This window comes from Salvelinus namaycush, chromosome 15, assembly GCF_016432855.1.
Source record: "Salvelinus namaycush isolate Seneca chromosome 15, SaNama_1.0, whole genome shotgun sequence".
NCBI classification, from domain to species: Eukaryota; Metazoa; Chordata; class Actinopteri; order Salmoniformes; family Salmonidae; genus Salvelinus; species Salvelinus namaycush.
In genome coordinates, this window is record NC_052321.1 from 40,545,451 (window position 1) to 40,572,427 (window position 26,977).

Consider the following 26,977-nt stretch of genomic DNA (forward strand, 5'->3'; position numbering starts at 1 on the left):
GTGTGTGTGTGTGTGTGTGTGTGTGTGTGTGTGTGTGTGTGTGTGTGTGCACGTACCTGCCTGCATGTGTGTTGTGGACAAGTTGGCCAGACATTTTACAATTTGAATTGGAAGTAAGACTACCTGTGCACCTTACTATTCAACGAATATCTCTATAGCATTTGGTTATTTTACAACATCATACTCTATAGCGGAGAGGCTGGAGAGATATTATACTACCTTTTACTGGAGGTACGGTCATACAATTACCTGTGCATGCCTCTACCTAGTACCGCTAAGTATAGGTCTTCTGTGTAAAGCAGACTTTACTGTACTTTTCATTATACACACTGTCCAGTATATATGTGTGTGTGTGTTTGTGTGTGTGTGTGTGTGTGTGTGTGCACGTTTGTTTGCTGTAAGTACAGCTGTAGGCCCGTGGCTCCAGAGGACTATCCATGAGGATCATCTTCAAATCAGCTCATGTAATTACAGAGTTATTCTCATTCCATGTGTAACGATGTGATTATTACCGTGTGGGGGAACACTTCCTGTTTCTCACATCACAGAGAGGTCAAGCTCTGTGGCAGCAACCTGCTTGGTCGAGCGGCGGGTTGGGTTCAAGGCGAGGGAAAGGTGAATGGTGAGGAGCGTAAAAAGGAGGAGAGGGAAAGGGTATGGAAAAGGAAGAGGTCACTGTGACAATGTGGCTGACTTTAAGAGAGTGGGAGGACGGATGGTCAGATGTGTGTGTGTTTATATGTGTGTGTGTAAGCGTGTGTGGGGGATTTTTGCTCTCTGACATCGTCCAGAAGCCCAAGAGACATTTTCTCGACACACCAGCTCTCCTTGGCAGCCTCAGCACCATGATGTCAACAGCACAGCGAACGTTTGTAAATGAGGGTCCAAACGCTTTCCCATGGTAGAAAGGCAGAGTGTGAGTGTGCGCGCACTGGTCTGTACTCATGCTAATGGCACGCTGCCTCTGGTGGTCTATAACGTCAGGTTACTATCAGCATTAATCAAACTCCCAAACACACAGAGAGAAACACCATGGCTTTCTACTGAGAAGGAGGGAGGGACTTGCAAAGTTTGTAACAAGTAAAACACAAGGATTATTGCTGCTACAAAAGCATTATGAATTGTTGCTACGAAAGCACATTTTAGAATTGATTGGGAGAATAACTGTGTTGGCAAAAGTTATGGAAATGTATTTGACACCTTGGTTCAACATTTCCCAATACTCCAAGTGCAATCCAATGTTTGTCAGTACAATCCCATCTCCTGCAGGAGTTTAGTAGCCCAGTTCCCAACATTTAATGTGGAATACAATGCCATTCTGTGTATTCTAGTTCAAGAAGCTATAGCAGCAACATCAATGTCAAAGGTCGCAGCTGCTCCGTTACTAAAACTAGATCTAGATATGTCTCAGTGTTAATGATCATGTAATTGTTGTTGGATCGGTTCTGGCTGGGTTCCTAAACTTCTCCAGTATAGGTTCCCTGGAACCATTTGACCATGTGCGTTAGTTAATACGGACAGTCTATTCTCTGTGTGTAGAGAGCGTGACCATAGAACAGAGCAGTTTCCTGCATGGTCAACTTTAGGGCTGTTGTCTTTATTAGATGGTTGATTGAACGCACAACCACACTGACGTACTTCCAGGATATGTGTGAACATACACATGTGTGCGCACACACACACACAGTACAAACATCACAAGCATGTGGAAGGATGTATACATTGACACAGACACACACACACACACATATATAGATACACACACAATCACACACACACACACACAATTATTCAGTTCTATTATATTCAGTTCAGTTCATAAGTAGATACTGTACCAAGCTGATATATTATAAACTGAGAGAAATTGGAGACGTTGGAAAACCACAAAACCATGAGACTTTTGGGACGTGCATACAGCACTGCTACAGTATTCCAAATCCCAATCCCCTCTCCTCTTCCTGGGGGCTGTGGGTCTCTACAGAGCAGAGCGGGGTTGAGGAGGAGCAGGGCTGGGGAGGATGGCACAGATGTTTGGGAAGGAGGACGCGCGAACAGGAAGGATAGAATCCGGGCAGACACAGGAAGTGGATGGTGTCAGAGGTCACGGAGAGACATGCTGATTGAGCAATTGGATGAGAGAAGAAAAAAAACTGCAAATCCGGTGCTGCTTTGAGATCCCTGTACTCTACAGCTCCTTGTATGAATCACGACATGTACTGTACTGTTGACAGTCATTTTCAGTGTTTTATATGAGCACACTGTGGTTAATGGGGGTAATTGGGAGGTAATTGGGAGGTAATTGGTGGCCAGGGAGCTGCATACCAGGGATATATTGTCAGATTGAAAGTAGGGGATGATGAGTGTTCAGTGCTGTCAGTGTCTGGGGAGACAGAGGGAAAACTGTCTCCACATCAGCTGCTTCTCATCACTGCATTGAAGCAGGGTGACTGGCAGGAGAGGGAAGAATGGGATGTGTGTGTGGGGGGGGTCGAAAGTCGTGTGTATTTGTGGACAATGGCATGACTGTGCGTTGTGTAAGGGTGGGTTGCTGTGTGGGTGTATTAGGCATGTGTGAGAGTTAATGGGTGTGGTGTGTTTGTGCATGTGTGTGCCATTCCACACAGGACAGGCTGTGCCTGTTCACTTTCTGCGTGTCTATGCTGCAGGTGCTGATTGCATTTGATGTATTGATTATTATAGTGTCACACACTCCATAATTTTTCACTTGTACGTTCCACCTCCACACTTTAACTAGGCAAGTCAGTTAAGAACAAATTATTATTTACAATGACGGCCTACCCCGGCCAAACCCTAACCCGGATGACACTGGGCCAATTGTGCACCGCCCTATGGGACTCCCAACTACAGCCAGTTGTGATAGAGTCTGGAATCAATCCAGGGTCTGCAGTGATGCCTCTAGCACTAAGATGCAGTGCCTTAGACCACTGCGCCCCTCGGGAGTGCACTTTTAATGCTTCTGTTATTCTGGGGTTATTTTTGACTCTCTGAGAAGTACTGTAGCTTGTTCTATGGCAGCTCTATTATAGAAGTTATCCATCCTTTGGGGGGGATTAAACTGTGTGTGCAACCTTTTCCCTGGCACACTCTCTCTTGCATTAATTTGTCTCCCAACAGCCACTCTGCCAGCCTACGACATTCTAACATGAGAAGCTGTTTGTTGTTTGTCCACCTCTATTTGTTCTTCTCTCTTTGACGATGTCTCCTCCTTTCACACACACTCACTCTTTTTACATTATCTCTCGATCTTCCCGTATTTCTCTCTCCCCTCCTCTCTCTCTCTCTCTCTCTCTCTCTCCGTTGTCTCTCGCTCGCTCTCCCTTTCTCTCCGACAGTGAGTTCTGAAGGGCCTTTTCCAAACCTACACCATCACGACTGCCTGCTGATGTTTTTCTGGACAGCGCTAGTGAAAGATGTGGTGGAAAAAGAGAAGGGGGTGAACGGTCCCCTGACAGAGATTTGGCCCTAAAAGAGCACATTTTGTGGAGAGCAACACCTATGCAGTTCTACTACGTGATGTCTTTCAAAAAAGCCGCTTTAGAAAGGATTACTTACACATACTGACCAGCTCATGTTATAGACAGAAGCGTGCTACATGGCAGACCAATCTGAACTCATCTCTCGGCATTTCCAGCCCAACCATTATCTCAGCCAATCATGGCTAGCAGGAAGGTTCCTGACTTTTTCTTTGGCTAAAACAACTAGGCTCGTAATTTAAACAATTTTATTCGTATTTACAGATGGCATACAAGTTTATTATGAAGGCACATGAAAGTTCACATGTTCCAGAGCCATTTCTGCCCAAAAATGCCCGTTATGATAAATGCGTTTACGTTCAAATGGCTCTCCTGTGAAGTAGGAGACATACAACCTAGTTTCCTGAAATGAGTCACAAAAGAATGCAGAGGAGAAACAAAATAGTTCTCAGTTCAACTCTCTAAGATTAAACTCTCTAGGATTCATATGGACTCTCTAACCGGTTCTCATATTCTAGAAAGAAACATAAAAAGTATTCTATTGTGTGTAGTTGCATATTAACTGTAACAGAGTAAATATTAGATCTTCACTGTAAATAAAGAACTCATTGCCTGTTGATACACAAGTGTTGCGTCCTGCATATTTGCATATGATAGCTGTAATGTATAGTATAGATTACATTTACACTGTAAACAAATAACTAATTGAGCTATTTAAGTCTCCTGGAACTACAGTATACTTTCCTATAACAATTAAAACCAGTAATTCCTCTTGCATATTTCAATAAAGAGAAGAGATTCGATCTACATGGTAAATAAAGAACAAATCCACTGGGGCTATACATTTCTACAAACACCAAGACAAGAAAATATACTATACAAGCTCCCGTACCCTCACACAAGCTCCCGTTAGGTCTATAGAAATAATTAGAATTTGTTATCTGTAATCGTTATGATAAATTAGGCGTTGTTGAGCACTGTTGGCATATAGATAAATGCACACATATTTTTTTACAGGGGTTGGCCTTGTGTTTTTTTTCCGTGCGAGTACTCGAACAGTACATTTTTTTTGAAAATGCCTATACGTAGAAGACGACATACTGTCTCTCACATATTGGCGTCTGTCTGACGGTGTTTCACGTTAACACGAACCCAACCCAGTTGTCGGACAATCGGCAGCAGCCCCACTCCTCATCTTCTTTACCTTTAAAACGACATTGCAACACAGCGCTATGCTCCGTACCTTACGTCTCCGTAGTGTGTGAATTTACCTTAGCCCTAAACCCTAACCCTAAATGTATCCCTAACCTTAATTGTAACCCTAAACCTAAACCTAACCCCTAAGCCTAAAATAGCTTTTTTTCTTGTGGGAACTGGCAAAATGTCCCCACTTGTCAAAATGTTCCTTGTTTTACTATGAGTACTTCTGTACCCTACAAGGATAGTAAAACCAAACACACACACATACAAACACACACACTACTCCCCATTGGGCCCAGGAGGGTGGGCCGTGTTGTTATACTTTATGTTCAGACTTCACAGGGTGCACTTAGATTGATGAGGTCCTGGCCCCCTGGGAGGCTGAGACTGCATGGTGGTGAATGGTGGTGAATGGTGGTGACGTAAACCAATAGGGTCTGGGTGAGGTGCCTGTTTACAGTGTCTGCTGGATTAACTGATTGGGGTGGAGGCCCCTCACATCATCATCTTAGGGCGACAGCGACATGGGGTTCTCCCATCTCTAGTCATACTGTATAGGAGAATGCCAAGGGAGGGGGATGCAGGCAGTTACTGGGAGTGGTTATGGTGGAAGCGGATGGAGACCTCTTGTGTAATGCATTGGACAGAGAGAGACTGTTTTGAGGGTTCCAAAACAATAAACATGTAGCCAAGCCCTTTATGATTAATGAGAACCATCCTCTCAGTTAATTGGGGTGCACTCTGGGACCATATGTGGTTGCTGTGTGTGCGTACGTGTGTGTGTGCGTGCTCATGTGCATATGTGTGTGTGCGTGTGTGTTGTAGGAACGTGACATGGCTTTGTCATGGGACTCCCTTGCATGGTCTGCAGCTGTGTGACAGAGGAAATAGGTCAAAGGTCGTTGCTGATGTAAGGCCACAGCCCTGGCCTTGAGGCTGTAAGCGGGGGCACAGGGGCACCGTGCCTCTGTGGAAGTGATTCTGGGTCATAAAGATAGGAAATGTGGGGGGTTTGAAAACAGACCTGGACCATATAACATGGCTGGCCGCAACTGCAGACCACACATACTGTAGCAGACCACACACAGCTCTAAGCCCCGAAAACCAACCTTTAGGCTTAGACTAGAAGATTAGGAGTTAGTCAGTGTTGTTAAAAGGAAGCAATTGTCATACTTGAGTAAAAGAAAAGATGCCTAAATAGAAAATGACTAAAGTAAAAGTGAAAGTCACCAAGTAAAATACTACTTGAGTAAAAGTCTAAAGGTTTTTGGTTTAAAATATACTTAAGTATCAAAAGTAAAAATATGAATCATTTCTAATTCCTTATATTAAGCAAACCAGATGGCACAGTTTTTTATTTATTTATCGATAGCCAGGGGGACACTCCAACACTCAGACATAATTTAGGCAGTAGGGATGACCAGGCTTGTTCTCTTTATAAGTGCGTGAATTGGACAATTTTCCTGTCCTGCTAAGCATTCAAAATCTAACAAGTACTTTTGGGTGTCAGGTAGAAATATAAATAATAAAGTACAGATACCACAAAGTAGTACTTTAAAATATTTTTACTTCAGTACTTTACACTACTGTAGTTAGTTGATCAATCTAGACTCAGGGGTAGACGTAACATAATAAAGGAAAATCCGGTACACTGAAATTAGTAAGATATGTTACATTTGGTACGGTATGTATTAATTTGTGGTTGTCCATCTATTTCATATGATATGTTACGAACTACAATTTGACACCTTGTAGAGCAGAGTTCTCCAACTGGTGTCCAGCAGCCCGAATTTGGCCCGTGGCTGGTTTAATTTGGCCCCCCAATTTTTCAGAGCAAAAAGATTTTTAATTATTTAAAAAAGTTTGGGAACATAAAATACAAAAAACCAGGAAATCAGCTCCAAGTGATTTTGTTTAAGAAATGGTTCCAAGTATTCCCACGCATAATAGAGAGAAATGTGATCGTATACAAATGTAAGCAAGGTTTGATATTATTATGTTTTAGTCAAACACACTGTATCTGTTTGGGCGTCTTGAGGTCAATTTGTCATCTACAAATTATTTGTAATTATGTTCTGGCCCCCCGACCATCCACTCCCCAAAAAATCGGCCCGTGGCTGATTCTATTTGATGATCCCTGTTGTAGAGTCTATGCACCTGACGAGTTAAGGCAGTTCTGGGTGAAAGTGGGGGTGCAACTCAATATTAGGAAGGTGTTCCTAATGTTTGGTATATGTAACATGTCTCCCATGGGAGCAAACAACATCTTAGACATTTCGAAAGTTCACTTTTTTGGTTGAGGGCAGACACTGGTTTTGAAGTTCGCAGGCAGGGTTACTTCATCACGTAACCATGACCGACTCAGGTCCGCTACATATACTCAGTGTATATTATAAACTGGGTAAATCGAGCACTGAATGATAATTGGCTGACAGCCGTGGTATATCACGTGTATGACAAAACATTTATTTTTACTGCTCTAATTACGTTGGTAACCAGTTTATAAAAGCAATAAGGCACCTTGGGGGTTTGTGGTATATAGCCGCGTTGCGTCGTGCATTAGAACAGCCATTAGCCGTGGTATATTGGCCATATGCCACACCACCTCGGACCTTATTGCATAATTGTACCATGGCATTTTAGAATACTTGATTCTGATTGTCTTTAAGAGCATTCTAGAGCATGAATTACTTCCCTATAACACATGGTAAATCAGCACAGTAGAATTCAATGGCTACAGTTCATTTTCAAATGTTCTATGTTTGAGCTGCTTTTGAAAGCACAAGTCGAATTGAAAACATTATTGGCATTGTTGAATTCGATTTTCATTAAAGCAAGCTATGACTACTTTGGTTTGGTTAGCTAAACTAGCAAGTGGTTACCAAGGCAACTACTGTAGCTATCTAGTAAACTTGCTAGCTACTTCTATGAATGTTGAATACATTTCTACCTGAAAATGAACACATTTCTTGCAGCAAAACTATTAAGTTATAGCCATGAAAAGGGATAATCAACTCAGGGCTCTGTGTGTTCTCTGGAAAATGATGCAACTTCGTGGAAGGTTAGTTTCACTCCGCATAGCCCCTCGTTGATTATCCCTTACAGAAATGGTAGTATTTTTTCATGTGGTTGTTGTGACACTGAGTCAGCACACTGCCAAACAGCACGCAATTTAATGGTCTGACCCAGTTAGCAATGAGCACAAGGAGAGGCCGGGGCTCTTCGCTGGCCATGGCAGAACACTGACATTCCTGTCTTGCAGGAAATCACGCACAGAACGAGCAACAGGGTTGGTGGCATTGTCATGCTGGAGGGTCATGTCAGGATGAGCCTGCAGGAAGCGTACCACATGAGGGAGGAGGATGTCTTCCCTGTAACGCACAGCATTGAAATTGCCTGCAATGACAACAAGCTCAGTCTGATGTTGCTGTGACACACAGCCCCAGACCATGACGGACCCTCCACCTCCAAATCAATCCCACTCCAGAGTACAGGCCTCGGTGTAACGCTCATTCCTTCGACGATAAACGCGAATCCGACCATCACCCCTGGTGAGACAAACCGCGACTCGTCAGTGAAGAGCACTTTTTGCCAGTCCTATCTGGTCCAGCGACAGTGGGTTTGTGCCCATAGGAACGTTGTTGCCGGTGATGTCTGTTGAAGACCTGCCTTTCAACAGGCCTACAAGCCCTCAGTCCAGCCTCTCTCAGCCTATTGCGGACAGTCTGAGCACTGATGGAGGGATTGTGCATTCCTGGTGTAACTCGAGCAGTTGTTGTTCCCTTCCTGCACCTGTCCCGCAGATGTGATGTTCGGATGTACCGATCCTGTGCAGGTGTTGTTACACATGGTCTGCCACTGCGAGGACAATCAGCTGTCCGTCCTGTCTCCCTGTAGCGCTGTCTTAGGCATCTCATTACGGACATTGCAATGTATTGCCCTGGGCATATCTGCAGTCCTCATGTCTCCTTGCAGTCTAAGGCACGTTCACGCAGATGAGCAGGGACCCTGGGCATCTTTCTTTTGGTGTTTTTCAGTCAGTAGAAAAGCCTCTTTAGTGTCCTACGTTTTCATAACTGTGACCTTAATTGCCTAAGCTGTTAGTGTCTTAACGTCCGTTCCACAGGTGCATGTTCATTAATTGTTTATGGTTCATTGAACAAGCATGGGAAACAGTGTTTAAACCCTTTACAATGAAGATCTGTGAAGTTATTTGGATTTTTACGATTTATCTTTGAAAGACAGGGTCATGAAAAAGGGACGTTTCTTTTTTTGCTGAGTTTACATTGGATGCCATGTCCATTTGAAAAACAGTACTGAAAATGGTTATGTGTGTGCAAAATATCAGATAAAGATTGTCAGTCCTGGTTCCCTGGATCAACAGGTGATGACAAATAAATCCAGTCAAATACATTTTTTATTTTATTGACAGGCTTCTCACACAGTGCAATGGCAACAAAATTGACAGGTGACAAAGGTGACATAGGGAAGGAATCATATCAGTGACATTGTAAATATACTAAAATATATATTTATACACTTAACAAAAATATAAATGCAACATACAACAATTTCTAAGATTTTACTGAGTTATAGTTCATATAAGGAAATCAGTCAATTTAAATAAATTCATTAGGCCCTAATCTATTGATTTCACATGACTGGGAATACAGATATGCATCTGTTGGTCAAAGATACCTTAAAAAACAGTAGGAGTGTGAATCAGAAAACCAGTCAGTATCTAGACTGACGACCATTTGCTTAATCTCCATCGCATAGAGTTAATCAGGCTGCTGGTTTTGACCTGTGGAATGTTGTCCCACTCCTCTTCAATGGCGTACACGTCGCTCCAGAGCATCTCAAATGTGCTCAATGTGTGACATGTCTGAGTATGCAGGCCATGGAAGAACTGGGACATTTTCAGCTTCCAGGAATTGTGTACAGATCATTGCAACATGGGGCATGACATGAGGTGATGGCGGTGGATGAATGACACGACAATGGGCCTCAGGATCTCGTCACGGTATCTCTGTACATTCAAATTGCCATTGATAAAATGCAATTTTGTTCGTAGCTTGGAGCACTCTGTTCACAACGTTGACATCAGCAAAACGCTCGACCATATGACGCCACACACATGGTCTGTGGTTCTGATGCTAGTTGGACGTACTGACAAATTCTCTAAAACAACATTGGAGGTGGCTTATGGTAGAGAAATTAACATTACATTCTCTGGCAACATCCTTGGTGGACATTCCTGCAGTCAACATGCCAATTGCACGCTCCCTCAACTTGAGACATCTGTGGCATTGTGTTATGTGACAAAATGACACATTTTAGAGTGGCCTTTTATTGTCCCCAGCACAAGGTGCACCTGTGTAATGGTCATGCTGTTTAATCAGCTTCTTAATATGCCACACCTGTCAGGTGGATGGATGGATTATCTTGGAAAAAGAGAAATGCTCACTTACAGGGATGTAACAAAATTTGAGAGAAATATGCTTTTTACGCGTATGGACAATTTCTGGGATATTTTATTTCTACTTATGAAACATGGGACCAACACTTTACATGTTGCGTTTATATTTTTGTTTATTGTATTTTTAAAGACATATTGTGTATAGGCATATAGTATGGAATAACTACAGTGCACTAGCAGCATAGAATTATAATGAAAGTACTGTATTTCTACATAGTGCAATTAGGTGACATAACTATTGCACTGTTCCGGTAGACTAAAGTGATTTAAGCGTGTACAGAATATGAATAAATGTCTGTGGTAGGGTGCAGTAGTTAGCCCAGGGTTCAGCTGCTGGATCAGTCTTGTGGCTTGGGGGTAGGGCTGGCTTTGGGACAGGTGGTCCGAGACTTGATGTTAACCCTCATTGCAGCAGATCCCTCTCCCCTGTGCGCCACCTTCACAATCGAAGACTCCTTTCAGGTAACGGGTGACCTGAATCTCGACTGCCTCAGTGGCATCTCGGGATGCAGAGTTATTCCGAATGGTTCCTATACACAAAGAAAGTACATTGAGTTACATTTCAATTGCACAATGTCTTACACAACAAGTAAAAAAAAAAATACTTAAAAGTAACATATTTAATAATATCAAAACTTACTGTGAAGAATGGTCTTTAGAAACAAGTCCTTGAAACAGACCTTATCCCCTGCTCCGGTCCAGGTTGTGCCGATGGCAAACCGGTTTGACAGAATGCAAGGTAGCGTCTGCCACACTGTCGACTTCAGGTCCTTGGCAACCTTTACAGTCAGAAACCTAAGCTACAAATGGAAAGTATTAGAAATGACACATTATGTTAACATATTTCCATCCCCCACCCTCCAATATTTTATATACATTTATTGTGAATGTCTGTAAAGACAGTTATCAGATTTCCAATAAGTATTTACATGTAATATAAATGCCTTCTGAGCAGAGGAATTTAGAACATGCTGCTGTCACTTCAGATTATGATGGTCGCAACAGCAGGGTCAAAGATGAATGTCTCTTTCTTCTTCCTGTAAAAAGCAAAGGCTATATAAAATTCAAAGGACACTTACAAGTCTCTCCTGGAGCTAGGTGTCTTGGCTCAGCCTGGTCTCCAGCAGCTCCAGGTCTTGCCGGTCCTCCAGCGGGAGATTGATATCATAGGCAAGGAAAAATCTCCAACCGACCCATTGGCCCGTTGATAGGCTAACAAGGTATTCATCTTGTTATCCATCTCAAGTGTTCGTTCATCCACTGTTCCCATACGCCACGGTATAACACAGTAAGTGTGTTATGCAGATCAATAGAGAGAAAAATAGAGTTAACTTCTACTTCCTCCCAATCCCGGATCCGGGAGCACCCCCATCAGTAAAAAAGCTGACTAGCATAGCCTAGCATAGCGTCACAAGTAAATACTAGCATCTAAATATCATTAAATCACAAGTCCAAGACACCAGATGAAAGATACACATCTTGTGAATCCAGCCATCCTTTCTGATTTTAAAAATGTTTTACAGGGAAGACACAATATGTAAATCTATTAGCTAACCACGTTAGCAAAAGACACAACTTTTTTTACTCCACCATTTTTTTCCTGCATAGGTAGCTATCACAAATTCGACCAAATAAAGATATAAATAGCCACTAACCAAGAAACAACTTCATCAGATGACAGTCTGATAACATATTTATTGTATAGCATATGTTTTGTTAGAAAAATGTGCATATTTCAGGTATAAATCATAGTTTACCATTGCAGCCACCATCACAACTCTCACCAAAGCGACTAGAATAACTACAGAGAGCAACGTGAATTACCTAAATACTCATCATAAAACATTTCTGAAAAATACACAGCGTACAGCAAATGAAAGACAAAGATCTTGTGAATCCAGCCAATATTTCAGATTTTTTAAGTGTTTTACAGCGAAAACACAATATAGCATTATATTAGCTTACTACAATAGCCAACCACACAACAGCATTGATTCAAGCCAAAAATAGCGATAACGTATAAACCAGCAAAAGATATTAATTTTTTCACTAACCTTCTCAAACTTCTTCAGATGACAGTCCTATAACATCATATTACACAATACATATAGAGTTTGTTCGAAAATGTGCATATTTAGCGGCACAAATCGTGGTTATACAATATGAATAGTAGCCAAAATGCAAACAAAATGTCGGGAGAAATCTTGGGAGAGGCACCTATTCTAATCGATAACTAATCATAAACTTGACTAAAAAATACAGGTTGGACAGCAAATGAAAGATACATTAGTTCTTAATGCAATCGCTGTGTTAGATTTTTTAAATTAACGTTACTACAACATACAGCGTGCGTTAAAGCGAGACCGCACCTAGATTAATGGCAGAATATGAGTTCTACATTTTTCAACAGAACAACGAATTAACATCATATATAGTTCTTACTTTTTGATGAACTCCCATCAGAATCTTGGGCAAGGTGTCCTTAGTCCAAAAGAATCGTTGCTTGGTTGTAGATTGTCCTCTTCAACGTTCGAATTAGCAGTAAACATTAGCCATGTGGCAAAGACGTGTCCGACTCACTAAAACGCAGTACAAATAAATATCCGAAAATCGCAATATACCGATATAAACTGATATAACTCGGTTTAATATAACAACATTATGATGTCTTTAACACCTATATCAAATAAAAACAGAGCCGGATATATCTAAGAGCTATAAAGGGAGCTTTCTATCACGATAGCCAGAGGTCCTTCCTGCGTCAGAGCGAAGTGAACAAAGGCCGGACCCCACGTTCCCAGGCCATTTATAACCTCTCAGATCTGCCTAGAAACACCATTTCAATTCTCACAATTCGCTGACATCCAGGGGAAGGCGTATTCAGTGCATCTCAACCAATAGAAGACAGGCAAATTAATAAACTGACCTGGGAACAGCTTGCAGAATTCAGCATTCTCACATCCTCATAGGAAAATTCCTCCAACTCCAGTTCTGTTTCACTCACAGATATAATTCAAACGGTTTTAGAAACTAGAGAGTGTTTTCTATCCAATAGTAATAATAATATGCATATTGTACGAGCAAGAATTGAGTACGAGGCAGTTTAATTTGGGAACGAAACAGCACCCCCTATTGACAAAAGGTTAATCACAGTCACACTCATAAAAACAATTACAGACCATGATGTTTAAGGCTACACCAAAAATACATTTGTAGGGCTGACCCCAATTATTTGACTGTTTGAGTGTTTGGTCGTTAGGCTGTTGGTCGACCGAGATTGTTATAGTCAAGCAGTAACAAATATATATATTGTCACACCCTGATCTGTTTCACCTGTCTTTGTGATTGTTTCCACCCCACTCCAGTTGTTGCCCATTTTCCCCATTATCCCCTGTGTATTTATACCTGTGTTCTCTGTTTGTCTGTTGCCAGTTTGTTTTGTTCAGCAAACCTACCACCGTTTCTCCCCTTGCTCCTGTTTTTCTACTTTTCCCGGTTTTGACCTTTCTGCCTGCCCTGATATTTGCGCCCATCTCAGTGAACTAATCCATTGCGGAGGCCTAGACTCAAAGCCAATTCATGCTTAATCTGAAAAATGTGGTCGGAGGCTCCATATGGAGGGTGTGACGCAATTGCAGAGCCTCCAGTGGCCAATCGAGATCTGTACTGCATCGCCATGCGCCTCCCACAAATTTTATAACAATGCGGAGGGCTCTGTATAGCTCTGCATTGACATGAGTAATTGATGGTAGGTGGGGGTGGTACATCCTGTAGAAAACACCAACTCACTTCCTTGACAAAAGCTCTGCACTGCTCCGCGAAGCGTAAGAAATATGAATGCCCCGACTTCTGCGGATGCTGTATCACCGTAAATGCTGCATGGCCAATGTAGATGTTGGGTTGACCATGTGCCCAGATGCTCAATGCACTTCTCTCTCCATACTGAGCTCTCTCCAGCCAATTTCTGCATATTCATTGTTTCAAAACTTCATTGTGTGAATTGTTTGCGTTTGATTGTTAGGGTATATCAATTCCCCATTACATACAGTGCATTCGGAAAGTATTCAGACCCCTTGACTTTTTCCACATTTTGTTACGTTACAGCCTTATTCTAAAATTGAGTAAATTGTTTGTTTTTTTACTCATTAATCTACAGACAATACCCCATAATGACAAAGCAAAAACAAGTATTCAGACCCTTTACTCAATACTTTGTTGAAGCACCTTTGGCAGCGATTACAGCCTCGCGTCTTCCTGGGTATGACGCTACAAGCTTGGCACACCTGTATTCGGGGAGTTTCTCCCATTCTTCTCTGCAGATCCTCTCAAGCTCTGTCAGGTTGGATGGGGAGCGTTGCTGCACAGCTATTTTCAAGTCTCTATGTTCGACATTAGAAACAGACGCCTCACAAGTCCTCAACTGCCAGCTTCATTAAATAGTACCCACAAAACACCAGTCTCAACAGTGAAGCGGCGACTCCGGGATGCTGTCCAGTTTGCGTTGTTCTGTGAATGGAGTAGTACACAGCGTTGTACGAGATCTTCAGTTTCTTGGAAATTTCTTGCATGGAATAGCCTTCATTTCTCAGAACAAGAATAGACTGATGAGTTTCAGAAGAAAGTTCTTTGTTTCTGGACATTTTTGAGCCTGTAATCAAACCCACAAATGCTGATGCTCCAGATATTCAACTAGTCTAAAAGAAGTTGCATTGCTTCTTTAAACAGAACAACTGCTTTCCGATGTGCTAACATAATTGCAAAAGGGTTTTCTAATGATCATTTTGCCTTTTAAAATTATTAACTTGGATTAGCTAATACAACGTGACATTGGAACACAGGAGTGATGGTTGCTGATAATGGGCCTCTGTACTCCTATGTAGATATATATATTTTTTAAATCAGATGTTTCCAGCTACAATAGTCATTTACAACATTAACAATGTCTAAACTGTATTTCTGATCAATGTTGTGTTATTTTAATTGACAAAAAATGTGCTTTTCTTTCAAAAACAACGACATTTCTAAGTGACCCCACATTTTTGAACGGTAGTTTGTACGTTTTCCGACCCATATCTCTTGCCGGCGGCACAGTGTCTTAATGTAAGCATGATTGCGTTCCGACCCCAGTGCAGCTCAGTGTAAACATTTTAACGGTAGGGTCGGTATCTTCTGGCAACAGAAATATTTACATTCAAGTTGGTAACAGCTATGTTGTTAGCTACCTTCATGATTGCGGCCCAAACTTGGCACCGTTGGCCCGTTGTAGTGTCTCACTCTTTCTCTTGGTGCTCCATCTATCTACACTGAGCATATCTAACATTAGGCACACCTTCCTAATATTGAGTTGCACCCACTTTTGCCCTCAGAACAGTCTCAATTCGCCGGGACATTGGCTCTACAAGGTGTTGAACCCGCTCCATGAAGGACATAACTCTACCATTCCAATTTACAATATCATTTAAGAACAAAATATCCTTTTCAAACATCTTTCCCATAAATACAGGTATTTTATCAACCAGCACATTTGAGTTCAGCCATAATATTTGTTCTATCTTTTCAGGGGGGAAGAAATTGAAATTGTAGCCAGCTCTGCAATGCTTGTTTGAAAAAGAGAGATACTTTGAAAAAGTATCATTTTCAATGAATCAAAAATGAGACATGGCAATCTGCACAAAGGCAAAAAGGCCATTTTTAAACAATGGATGAGCTTTTCTTAGTAATCTACTTTAGAACCATTTAGGGTTCAAATAAAACTTTTGAATGAGTGAACCTTTTAGAGAGAGGTTTAGTGCTTTTATATTTAATCATCTCAACCCACCCAATTCATATTCATTATATAGATAGGCACGTTTTATTTTGTCTGGTTTAGCGTCCCAGATAAAGCAAAATATTGTTTGCTCATATGATTTGAAAAACGAATCATCAGGAGTAGGCAGCGCCATAAGTAAGTGGGTAAACTGAGATATGACTAAGGAGTTAATCAGGGCAATTTTTTCCATAAATAGACAGGTATTTACCTCTGCATGGTTGCAGGATCTTGTCTATTTTTACAAGTTTTCTATTGAAATTCATTGTGGACAGCTTATTTATATCTTTTGTGATATGAATACCGAGTATGTCTACTTCACCATCAGCCCATTTTATAGGTAAACTGCAAGGTAATGTAAGTTATTTTTTAAGGATCCAATACGTAATATTGTACACTTATCATAATTAGGTTTTAGTCCAGAGAGTACAGAAAAGTTATCTAGATCTTCAATGAGACATTGCAGGTGTTCTTCATGGTTTGTATACTCAGTGTATATCGACTGAATGAGTGCTGCTTTGTTCGGTATATCAAAACATTCAGTGGTGATAAGTAAAACAAATTAAACAGGCTTTCAAAAGCCTGCGAAAAAAATTCTCTCAAAAAAGCTACTGGCTACTATCTGTATCAAAGACAGGTTTGAAAACTCGATGGACAAAGATAACTTCCTGTTGAGGTTTTTCGGCTTCTTCTGTGGCGTTTAAGAGCTGACGCCTCCTATTGTACGGTTTAGGGAGTGGCATTTATTGCTAGAAAGGAACCATTTGTATTGCCTCAAATATATAGTATATTAAATCAATGGCAAAAATGGAGACTAGTTTTGGCCATAATCAATAATAATTGATCTACTTAAACTGTAAATGATTAGGTGTATCACTTTTGTGTGTCATCCTCAATGATTGTAAATGCATTATGCCCACATGTGTGGCTGTATTGTCTTATTAAATTGGCAAATAAGTCTAATCAAATTAAAATCACAACAAATGTAAGGTATTTATAGAAACAACAAAAACAGTTTGCATCCTCTGGCTGGCTGTGGTTAGCTGGAAGGTGTCAGGCCGAATTTGAGATTAGAGAAATTCCTTGCTATTGTCTTTCAAATTAGCTCATGACTAGATGGCTTGATGGCTTGGCTAGTGGAGGCAAAATGCTCGAGACGCAAAAGTGGCCTGCCAAGGGTTTCTAGCCATCCTATGAGTAGTGGCTACCCGCCAGAGATGGAAATCACATCTTGAACGGCAAACTCCATTCGCCCGCTGGCGGTAGGAATTTATAGCCTTGGGTGTAAGGAAGGCAGCAAACGGCAAGTGGGAGGACATTTTTTGCTATCTGGGGAGTGAGAGCATGCCGTACTGAGAAAGAGAAGCAGGGGGAAAAAGAGAAAGAGAGGAAGGGACGGTTTTGGGAAGAGATGACATTATTGCCATGTGTTATCATTTCCAAATGATGCTTGCAACATAGACACACCAAAGCCTTTGTCCCAGTGCCAAAAGCGCATCATGGAGGAACGTTGCTGCTCGAAGAAATCTGAATCAAGAGCCATGCCGGATGGTTAGGCTAGTTAGAACCCTCTGTGTTTGTCCCTATAAAGCTGCACACTGGCTTATCTGCTCAAACACAGGACAGATGTCAGATGTGGGGAGAAACCGGGCTTCTCGCTGGCACTAGAAAGTAGTAAGCTCAAGCTTGAGAATATGAGTAATACAAAATGCCTGGCCTGGTTAGTTTGGTATGCTAAGAAATGCATTGCATGCATACTGTGTCTTTCCCATGTGTCTTAAATCCAAGCGTTTGAAAAGTGATGCAATGATGATGAATCCAGAGAGTAAAGCCTCAGTGGCAGACAGACCACAGCCTATAGTCTGATGGAGGATCACTGTGTCAGGCCAGTGACAGTCAGACAGCTGATCATCTCCTCTCCCCTTTCCTCTCCTCTCCCACACAGTGTGGTCTGTTTGTTGATCTTGCCTGGCAGACTAAAACCAAACCTGTTTTTCCAGGAGGGAGTTAATGGTCTGAATTTGGTCTGGTGTTCTGTTCTTTTTCGTCATGGATCTGGTTCTGGAGGAAGCTCTGCAGAAGGGTCACTAGCTGGCACAGCCACAAAGTCATAAAATCTGATTTTAAACTTAACCCTAACCTTAACCACAACGCTAACCCTAATGCCTAACCCTAACAATATAGCTCATTTTGACTTTGTAGCTGGACTATCCAAGGGGAAATTGCTCAGTTCTGCCTCCAGGAAAAGACTCATTACAATAAACGCCAACCTGCTGTTTGGTCTATCTGTTCCACATTAAGAAATGGAATGGAATGGTTAGAATGGGCCCAGTACCATCATTGAATGCCTGAGCATTTGTGTTTTGTTCGGAATAGTTCCTAGTTTATTCCTACTGTTCTCTGCCAGTGGTCGGTCTCAGTGCTCTGTACCATTCTTCTAAAGTACAGTGGTACAGGTTTTTGTAACAAACTAGCACTAGGATATGATAAAGCATCATGTTGTACAACTAATATCAGAGCACAACTTTTTAGTGCCTGCAAGTCTACTGTTCTATCCCAGCGTTACATCCCATGCATTGTTCTATTTGTGTTAAACTCTGCCAGATTCATGTGACTGAGCGTCCAGAGTCCAGCTGCTGTGTGACCACAGAGATTTGGTTTGCTCTGCAAGGGACCCCGACTACAGCACACTGACAACACACTCGCTACACAGCTCCTTTCTCTGCAGAACCTAGTCTTTTACCAGGCCATAGCGGCCCCAGACAAGACCAGCCCTAAATCAACCGTGGCCCTGGGGCTGACATGGAAAAAGTGACAGACCAGCCGCCCTAAATCTTACTGCCACTCCCTCTGCAGTCAGCTCAGTGCTGTCTCCCTCTGGTTGAGTCCCAAATGGCACTCTATTCCCTATTGAAACTGGTCAAATCTAGTGCAATTTTTACTGCACATAGCTGTAATTCCACTAAGCCCCTACTGCATGTTAGTTAAGACAGATGAGGCCAGCTCTCTGTTGGAGTCCTGATTTGTTGTTAGAGGAACCAATACTTGAGATCGTAGTCAAATGTGCACTACTGTATTTGCTTCGCCATATATTTTTGTTCCTACTCATGACAAGACCATGATAGTTACTCATACTGGAGACACTGGAGTATTCCCAGCAATGAATCACTTACCGGTACCTAACTTATACATTATTAAACTGTACACTCCCTCTCTTTCACTCATTTCTCATCTCAGCTCTGAATACTTAGTGTATTCCCTTGATTTGTATGGCATCTCTGATCTCTAAGCTTATGTGCGTACAGCATGTGCATGAATCAATCTCAAACTAACCTTCTCCTTCTCTCGCCCTGTAGAAACTGGTGTGCGTATGTGGTTACAAAGACAGTGAGCTGTGTGGTGGAGGATGGAGTGGAGACCTACGCCAAGCCTGACTACCACCCCTGCTCCTGGGGCACACAGTGCTCTCGCACGGTGACGTGAGTATGCTCCTAACACACAAACACACGTACTACCACCTGGGGCCGTATACTTACTCTTACACATTTCGTTTAAACACGTATACCCAGACACCCACTGCATGAATCCGTCTTTGCCCATCTACTGTAGACAGACAGAGGATATAGTGATGAAAGAATGCCAAGGCTGAGGGGAATTGTGTAAGAAGGACATTTTGGACCTAATGCCTCTAATGTCTGCCAACACACACACTCACCCACGCTGCTTATGGAATGAACAGATTGGAAAGACAGACGTGACGACTCGCAAAACTTAACCAATATTTCTGGGAAATCAGGAACTTTTTGACTAATCTGAAGCCCATACTATACAGCATCCCTCTCTCACTTTTTCTCTTCATCTCCCTTCTCTCCTGTCTTTCTCTATCTTTCACTTGAATGATTCTAGGCATGGTAGGCTAAGAGCTGTCATACTGTAATTGACATTTGTGTGATGGACAATGCCGTGGCTGTGCAAGCTGAGTCCTGTTGATTGAAGGCCTTCTACTGCCAGAGCCTCTGTCTCTCCCTCTGACGCTCTCTCACAGCTGGGTAACAGATGACTGTGTATAAGCCTAAACCGTACAGCGCATATACAGGAAAGGAAACAATATATGCCTTTTCACGCACAGGGGGATTAATTGCGAAACATTTATTTCCTTCTCAGTTTAAAGTGGAAAATAAAAAGCAGTTTCTTCTGAACGTGGTCCAAGCAACATGTTGAAATCTGTCTGTGTACGTGTGTAGTGTGTGTGTGTGTGTCGAGCGCATGTTTGTGGAGTGTGTGTGTGTGTGCATGTGTGTTTGTTTATCTTTTCTAGTTGTTTGACAATGCTTTAGGATCTCATTTTGGAGTTTGGCTTCTACTCTCCATTGCAACATACAGTACGTTTGCTACAGCCTGAGGAGTTAATTAAGGAATTTGCATACAGTGGATTATTCTCATCCATCAGAGAGGGGAGGGGTCTCCTATGAACTACGGTTATCTGACCAATGAAAACGAAGGGTGGTGGTCAGCTTGAGTTTGAATTAGGTTCATGTAAATATTGGGCCACTTGACTTGGGTATTAAGTTTGTTCATACAGTAATTAAGTATGTTTTGGCAGTTATCACAAATGTGTGCTATCAAATGCAGTGCATTCTGTTTCCCCAATCCTGAAATTCTTGTTACTTTTTCCAGATTACATGATTAGGTAAAAGGAGAATGCTACGCATACCTACCATGCTTAAGTCTTTCACAATAGAGAGTGACAGGCAGTTCTGATACTGTGTGGAAAGGAGCTGGTGGATTAATTACAAACATGTTAAGGTCTGAATAGTTTCCCTGTAAATGATTTAATCAACGTTGGTATCCGGTGAATACCGGGGTTTAGAGTTACCTCAAAGTGCCTGTCAGGGCAGAAACCAGCTTCTGCTGTTTAAGCTTCATGCCTCCAAGCCCGGGAACGAAATTAAAACCCCAAATTAAATAGAAAATGTAAATAGGCAGAAAATGCCTGGCCTCTGGCTTTGTGGCCTGTAATGACTGAGTTTGGATTGACACATAAACATTCTCCAAACTGAGGCGTTAGACTGAGAGCAGTTTCAAGAGTTCAGAATTGCAGACAGGCCCATTGAAACTCAATGGTAATTTCCCTTACTCAACTTGTAAGGGAAATTACGGATATTGTATAAACAAAATGAGTGAAGCAGTAAAATAAAACATTGTCCAAGGCTCTTCAGTTAATGTTTAATGTTATGTTCTGCCAACGACTAGTGGTGTTATGGGGCAAAAGGCAGATGAACAATAAGTTGACAATTACCACATGCGACCAATTATGATTGCATAGCATCAGTTACATGAGCATTTAGCAGACACTCCTCTCTAGTGTGACCCAAAATACGTGCATTCAATTTAGATGGGTGAGACAACCTCATTGCGAACCACTTCACCATTGTTGTCGTTGTTGTCTCTGATTCTCAATAGTTATCGAACATATATGAAGCCGCGGTACAAGGTGGCCTACAAGATGGTGACAGACATGGAGTGGAAATGTTGCCATGGTTACACTGGGGACGAATGTAGCGAGGGGCCGAGCGGAGGGTCTGGGACCCAGATTGCTACAGCCAGACCCCGGCCGAAACCTTCCCGACCGGGTCAGACTGGAACCGGCACAGGACACGGAGGACAGAATGGGGGAGACGGTGGGTGGATGTCTGTTTGTTCTGCTCCTCCTCTATATCTCCCTCTTCTTCTTCTTCCTACTTTTGTCCTCCTCTATGTCCCCATGCCTCTCCTCAAATGGTATACATGATGAATCTATGACTATATACAGTAGATTATATACTGTAATATAATGTGTTTGTGTTCCAGGGCGAGGAGACGGCGACAAGATGCGGCAGCTGGAGGACAAGATCCAGAGCCTGACCAAGGACCTCCATGACCTGCAGTCCACCCTGAGGGGCATGAACGAACGCTTCCAGGAGGAGATGCACAAACCGGGTTTCACCGGTGGCGGCAGCAAGACCCCGGCGGACTCAGCCCAGCCCGAGATGAAAGAGACCATCCACAGCATCCAGACCAAACTGGACCAGCTGGACAACCGGACCCAGGCCCACGACAAGACACTGGTCAGCATCAATAACCACCTGGTCAATGGGAATGCTGGCAGGGGGAATGATCTCGGGGGTGGCGCTGGCGGCTCCTCTGGAGGCACCGGTGGGTTTAGTGGCGGGACGCTCAGCACGCTGAAAGAGGAGATCCTGAGAGAGCTGGAGAGGAGGGTATCTCTGTCCTGCTCCTCCTGCCAGTCTGGGGTGGAGGACCTGCGAATGCAGCAGCAGGAGATCAGGGAGAGGATCCAGGTGCTGGAAAAGCAGCTGAACGCAGTGGATGGACGATACCGCCAGAACCTGGACGGCCTACGCCAGGAGGTCACACGCTCCCAGGGCTGCTGCAACACTGTCACCGACCTCAAGAACAGGGTCACAGATGCAGAGACAAAGATCAGCTCTGTGTCGGAGAACTACAATGTCATCCAGAACCGCCTGGATAAGGAGTTGGGAAGTGGTGGTGGTAGTCATGGCGGCGGAGGTTTCGGAGGAGGTGGCTTTGGACCCGGTGGTGGTGGCTTTGGACCCAATGCTGGCAGCGGGTTACCCAAGGTTATAGAGGACAGGCTGGATAGCCGTCTGAAGGACCTGGAGAGGCGGGTGAACAGCACAGTGCAGCACACAGAAGAGAGCTGCACCTTAATAGAGAACGACTTGAAGGACTACTTCCACCGTGAGCTCGGTGACCTCCGGACTGTGTTCCTGGACCGCTTCGATGCCCAGGGCTACCGCATCGAAGACATAGAGCTGGATGTGGGCATCTTAAAGGACAGAGTGTCGGACCACGACAAGAAGCTGACCCGCCTGGAGAACTCTACGGCACTCCTAGACAAGAGTCTGACTGACTGTGGCTGTGGAGGATTAGGAGGAGGAGCTGGAGGAGTGGTAGAAGGTGGAAGAGGAGATGGAGGAGAAAGAGGAGGAAGTGGAGGAACAGGGGGAACAGGAGGGAGAGGAGATGGAGGAGGAGCAGGGGGAGGGGGAAAAGGAGATGGAGGAGGAAATAAAGGAACTGGAGAAGGATGGGGAGGAGCAGGGGGAGCAGAGGAAACCGGAACTGGAGGAGGTGGAGATGGAGGAAGAGGAGGAACAGGGGGAACCGGAGATCGATGGGGTGGAGCTGGAGGAGACAGAGGAAATGATTACAATGGAGACTCTGTGAAGTCTATCACGTGGAGGGTGGTGGCTAACGAGGACGAGATCCGCCGCTTCGACACACGTATCAAGGACCTGTCCGTCTCAGGCGACTCGCTAATGGACAAGGTGGTGGACCTCAGCCACGACATCCGTAAAATCAAAGCCCTGACCGGAGACAACGGCGAGCACTTCAACCGCATTGTCACAGAGATCGAGACACTGGGTCGTTGCGTGGACGACTGCGACATCTGCGGAAGAGTGGAAGACGAGTTGAAGAAGCTGAAGAACCACACACAGCACACTCTGAACCGCTGGGAGAAAGACATCAACGCCATCCGGACACGGGTGGACTCGGACCAGAGCTCCTGTTCGCAGGTGTGCTCCACCCTGCAGGAGGAGGTGGGAAAACTCCAGGAGGAGGTGGAGAAGTGTAGTGGCCAGTGTAAGATCCGCCTTGTGACCCCAACAACAGGAGGCGGCACTGGAGGAGGCCTGGATGACCCCCAGAAGCCCCTGGATGGCCACAGTGTGATTGGAGGAACGTCTAACAACGGCCACCTCAAGTCCCTGCAGGGCGAGCTGTCCGAGGTCATCCTGACCTTCAGCTCCATTAATGACACACTGAGGGGCCTGGAGCACACAGTGCAGAAACACGGCAGCATCATCACCGACCTGGGCAACACAAAGAACAAGATCATCTCGGAGCTGGACAAGATCCAGCTGGACGTGACCGAGCACATTGAGGAGAGTCGCAACCACCTCGACGGGGTGGATCGTGATGTGCGCCGTTTCGAGAACACCCTGGTGGTGGAGATGGGTGACTGCAAGCGCTCTGGTGACGGCCTGGAGAAGAGGCTGTCCAAGATGGAGGGTGTGTGTGGACGGCTGGACGGCATCTCGGACTCGCTCCAGAAGATCAAGGAGGGGCTGAACAAGCATGTGTCGGGCCTGTGGAACTGTGTGAACGGCCTGAACGCCACGGTCATCTCCCACGGAGGGGTCATCAAGAACATCCAGACCACTCAGCTGGACGGGATCCACGGGAAAATCAAGAACCTCAATTCGTCCATCGGCCACATCCTCAAGGATTTCCAGAACCTCTCGGAACAGGACCTGACCGGTGAGTGTGTTGACTTGACACTATATTCCTTCCCTTTCTCCCAGCTGTTTCAAAAGTGATGATCTAGATCAGGGATTACTAACTCCAGTCCTCGGGTGCCTGATTGGTGACACACTTTCCCCCCAGCCCTATAGCTAACACACCTGAATAAACTAATTGCAATCTAAGCTGAAGACCATGATTATTTGATTATTGGAGTCAGGTGTATTGGCAGGACTGAGGTTGCCTTTCCCTTGATCCAATGTAGGTAACTACAGAAACTAAACAGTGCATGGTCTCGACATATAGAGCATGTCCATTTAGACATGATTTACATTGACAATGTTTGAGCATTTGTTGAGTTCATACTGATTCAATACAGTGATATGTTAATGAAACCTACCTTCACTCACACATGTTGTGCTTTGTAAGTGTGCAGTTGGTTAGAGGTTTGAATGGTACACTGCTTTTGGTAGAACTGTACTAAAACCATAATGTGTCTTAAAAACGCCAGGCTAACCTTGTCCTGTCTATACTAGACCAGTATATGAGACACAGCACAACCAGTGGAAATAAGAACACAATGAACAAGGGTGTGCATGTAAGGTTTAAAGTAACACGTTTGCAACAAAGTGTCAACAATGCTAGCTACAATACACACAGAGACCTATCAAACACCAACAAAGAAACAGACTGATGATTACAAAAACATGAATAATCCAGACATTTAAACAAATGTTTGTAATATGTGTGTGTCACACATGTTATTAAATGGTGGCCTGCTATTAGCATGTGTATGTCTGTTAGTGTTATGCAGTCTTTCATGACTCTCCTTGAAGCTTCTCGGGTCGCGTAGGTCTTAGGTCGTAGTGTTCAAATAATACAATTATTCTGTGTCTGGTGGGAACATAGAAATATATAGAGGACTCTAGATGGATATAACTCGTTTTAGCATGGACATTGCCAGTAGCCTTATTCACTCACACCCCCTGTAATCCCGTATAAGGGTTGAAAATGGCAGATTTTATCATTGATAATCACCTAAATTTACAGTAACATTGCTATACATGACGTCAGAGCTCAGGTTCTCCACTTGTTGTCTGAGTGAGGCAAATGCTGTAAATCAAGATGATGTTTTCTGAAAGATGAGACGTTGAGAATTATTATAAGTACCGCTTTGATGTCATACAAGCAAACCAAATGTGCACTTCATATTTCCATATTTGAAAAGTCATGTAATTTACAGTGTCAACATTTCTGATCGCTATGTTTGAGCTACAGTTACAAAGAGGACATACGTTATACCCTGGGTTGTCCTGACCACAATGTTTGTCAGATTGTGAAGATAATTAGCCGCGGAACCCGCACTCGTATGCGCTCATAACTCCGTTCTATGCGCGCCAAAATTACAATGTTTGTACAATCGTATTTTATAGAATAAGCGTTCAAATTATGCGCACTTGACCCAGATTGTGATTTATAATGGAATGTTTTTGGATTGCGTAAACAACAACAATTCTGTGACGGTGGGGACGCAAACAAAAAAACGATGAGTCGGCTTGCTCCAGTTAATCAATGGCAAAGCTAGGAGAGCTCAAAACAGCACCTTATAGACTTCCGGCAATGGCAAAGCTATAACAAGGGTGTTGGAAGTTAAAACATCTCTTTTATCGCCAAAACAAAAAATGCCAATCTTCCAAAGACTCAGACGAGGCATGTAAATGTGCCCTCCTCTGACAGCCCTTCTCGGGCCTCGGCGGATGCTAGCTCGGGAAGAAGCACCAGCATGATTCAGAAGGGAGATTGACAAGGGTATAACAAAAATCCAAGAGACGCTTTCTGAACACCTCATCAAAATTGATATGCTGGTCGATAAACTCCATGAAGACCAGAAAGTCACAAAGGGATGAGTGACAAAGTTAGAAAAATACAATGCTGACCACCAGGCTGCCATCCTGGACGTCCGCGAGGATGTGGAGCCAAAGTACAAGAAATTGTAAGACGCCATCTCTAAACTCGAGGAGAAATTAGATTTTCACGAAAATGTCCAAAAGCGCTTGAATTTCAGATTTCAAGGTTTCCCGGGGGCTGTGGAGGGAAGAGACGCCATCTCCTTTATAGACGAATGGATTCCCAAAATTCTGGATCTACCCCCTTCGTGCACCCACTGGAAATCGAGAGGGCCCATCGCACGCTACGGAGGTGGCTACCTGGCCAGGTTGCACATAGGGCATTTGTCATGAAATTTCTACGGTGCTAGGACACTGTCCGCATCCTCTCTGCTGCCCGAGCAAAGGGAGAGCTCAAGTACGGAGATGCCAGAATCATGATCTTTCCGGATCTTTCAACCATACTACACCAGAGGATGACTTTCTCCCCACAGATGAGGCTGGCTTGGCTTGCAGCCTGTACTACCCGGTGACTTTGTGGATCGAAACCAAGAATGGTGAGCGCATTTTTGAAGACGGCTGAAATATACATGAGGAAAGAACTCCATGACTTGTTCACTCCTACTACATCATGAGGAACTGTCTTTTGAACTTGGATATAGTCGATAGTGACCTGTTGGAACATGAGGATACAGCGAAATGACTCATACGATCGACTGGCTGGCACGTCTGGCTGGCTAGATGGCTAGGTTGATAACGACTGGCGAGGTAACATTGGATCATA

General features: G+C 43.6%; 1 protein-coding gene across 1 annotated transcript in view; it reads left to right on the top strand.

The window, feature by feature from the left end:
• The window catches only part of LOC120060529 (EMILIN-1-like), a 69,893-nt gene that overhangs the window by 30,704 nt on the left and 12,212 nt on the right, over window positions 1-26,977 (top strand). Inside the window, exons 2-5 of the mRNA XM_039009913.1 lie at window positions 19,336-19,458; window positions 21,443-21,660; window positions 21,830-22,960; window positions 23,222-24,325. Of these exons, the coding sequence (XP_038865841.1) occupies window positions 19,336-19,458; window positions 21,443-21,660; window positions 21,830-22,960; window positions 23,222-24,325 (2,576 nt within the window). The remainder of the gene's footprint in view (window positions 1-19,335; window positions 19,459-21,442; window positions 21,661-21,829; window positions 22,961-23,221; window positions 24,326-26,977) is intronic.